The 1,805-nt window shown below is 33.4% G+C and overlaps 1 protein-coding gene across 1 annotated transcript; it reads left to right on the plus strand.

The window, feature by feature from the left end:
* Positions 1-42: 42 nt before the first annotated feature.
* On the plus strand, positions 43-1,790 carry LOC125851319 (replication protein A 70 kDa DNA-binding subunit B-like; the record flags this gene model as incomplete). Its single annotated transcript, XM_049531100.1, has 5 exons — positions 43-73; positions 178-268; positions 366-493; positions 1,501-1,579; positions 1,664-1,790. Coding segments are annotated over exons 1-5 (456 nt in total), but the record flags the coding sequence as incomplete, so codon positions are not given.
* Between the last annotated feature and the right edge of the window lie 15 nt (positions 1,791-1,805).

The raw sequence follows: 1,805 nt of genomic DNA on the forward strand, positions 1-1,805 counted from the left end.
ATCACATCCTTTGCGGATATTAAACGCAGCGTTGCCCAGACAATGGCAACTGACCTGACCAAAAAAGAATTTGGTATGGCTATTATTTTCTTTGATCATTAAATTCACGTGTAATATAGACAACCAATTTAACACTTTAAATGTACATATACTAACTCCATATACTATTGTCAACAGACATACTCGCAATTGTTGTCAACTGTTCTCCCCCAAGATATGTTGCGACTGTGGAAAAAAGATTGCAAGAACTCATTGTTGTCGATATGTTGTAAGCATATTCATTCAACTTTAATCTTCTGACGCCTCTTGCTACTTTAACAACTTTGAACAGTAATACATACAAATAAATGTTCTTCCTTATGCAGCAAACAAAATCTTACCTTCACTATATGGGAAGAGGGAATTATAGAAAACGAAGGTAGGAAATTGCTGCACCAATTCCGAGAATATCCTGTAATCCTTGCTCGCCGTATTGGAGCGTCAAGATATAACGGTAAACTGCAATAAATAATGTTACCTATAATTTTTCTCTCATTTTCTCTTTTACAGCTAATCCAAAACTACTACACAAACATACAATTGCTCAACTTTTAAACTGTTAAACCAGTACAATTTACCTCCTTTTACTTTGGATCATCATAACATAGGCCAAAATTTTTGTGCCTCTGCTACTTTTAAACAGCAAAAAGGACTGAACATTATCAAAACAAGAAACACTCTTTATACTACTAGCTGCAACGGAAAATCTTGTTTGCTTAGCAGTACAACACAGACCATCTGTTTACTACTTTAATTATGTTATGAATCTTAGTAGATAGAATTTTGATCAACACTCCTCTTTGTCATTCTGTTCTTAGGACTGAAATTTCACGATATCCTGTACAGTTGTTGAACTTTTAAGCTGTACGTAAGAATCTATTTCCATTTCGGACAAGAATCAATTGTTCGTAGCTTACAGCTCATATTAGTTTTGAAATTTTAAATTTCATTTTTCTTTCACCCCTAAACAAATTATGCACTGTCCTTCTTACATTAGTCAAGTTTATCATTTTTCTGTTAGTCTTTTCCTCTGTTTTATGAATTGGATTTTCAATGTTTTCCGTCTCGATTGTTCATATCTCTAATTTGCTCAAATTCTCTGTTAAAAGATCAAGTTTTAAAAAAAGTTGGATTTTCGAACTTTCTTTCTTCTAATAATCTTTTTTTAATATTGATATTGGAATAATTGTTAATTCATCCTAATTTCCAATACCATGTGTAATTCTAGCCTCTTCAGCTTCAGGATGCATTATGTATTAAAACCACTTTTACCTGCCACTGGATTTCCCAAATAATTTATGGATTTTTCCCTTATTTTGACACAGTCACACTAGACAGTTTTCCTTCGAAGGATGTTCACTCCAATTTAATCCACTAACATTAGCTACAATTTTAACTCATTTAAAACTATAAGATTTACTCCTCCTTTATTAACTTGTTACTACAATGTAATTGGCATAGGTGTGTCGCTGACAACAAAATTTGACACAACAATTCAGATTGATCCACCTTATCCACAACGCCGAGAACTACAAGCATGGTATTACATTGCCTTCATATATATTCTGACTATCTTTTCCTATCAATAAATATTATGAACTATTGACATTTGCATTATATACAGGGTCACTGAGAACCGCCAAATACTTACCTCTTTCACTCTCAGAAGTACATCCACATCAGGATTTCTTCTCTCTGTTCGCATGGATGAAGAAATAGTACCTATTGCAAGCATTGGCTCGCAACAAGATGTCAGTACAACATTT

The sequence above is a fragment of the Solanum stenotomum genome, unplaced genomic scaffold, assembly GCF_019186545.1.
Source record: "Solanum stenotomum isolate F172 unplaced genomic scaffold, ASM1918654v1 scaffold24294, whole genome shotgun sequence".
In the NCBI taxonomy this organism is placed as follows: Eukaryota; Viridiplantae; Streptophyta; class Magnoliopsida; order Solanales; family Solanaceae; genus Solanum; species Solanum stenotomum.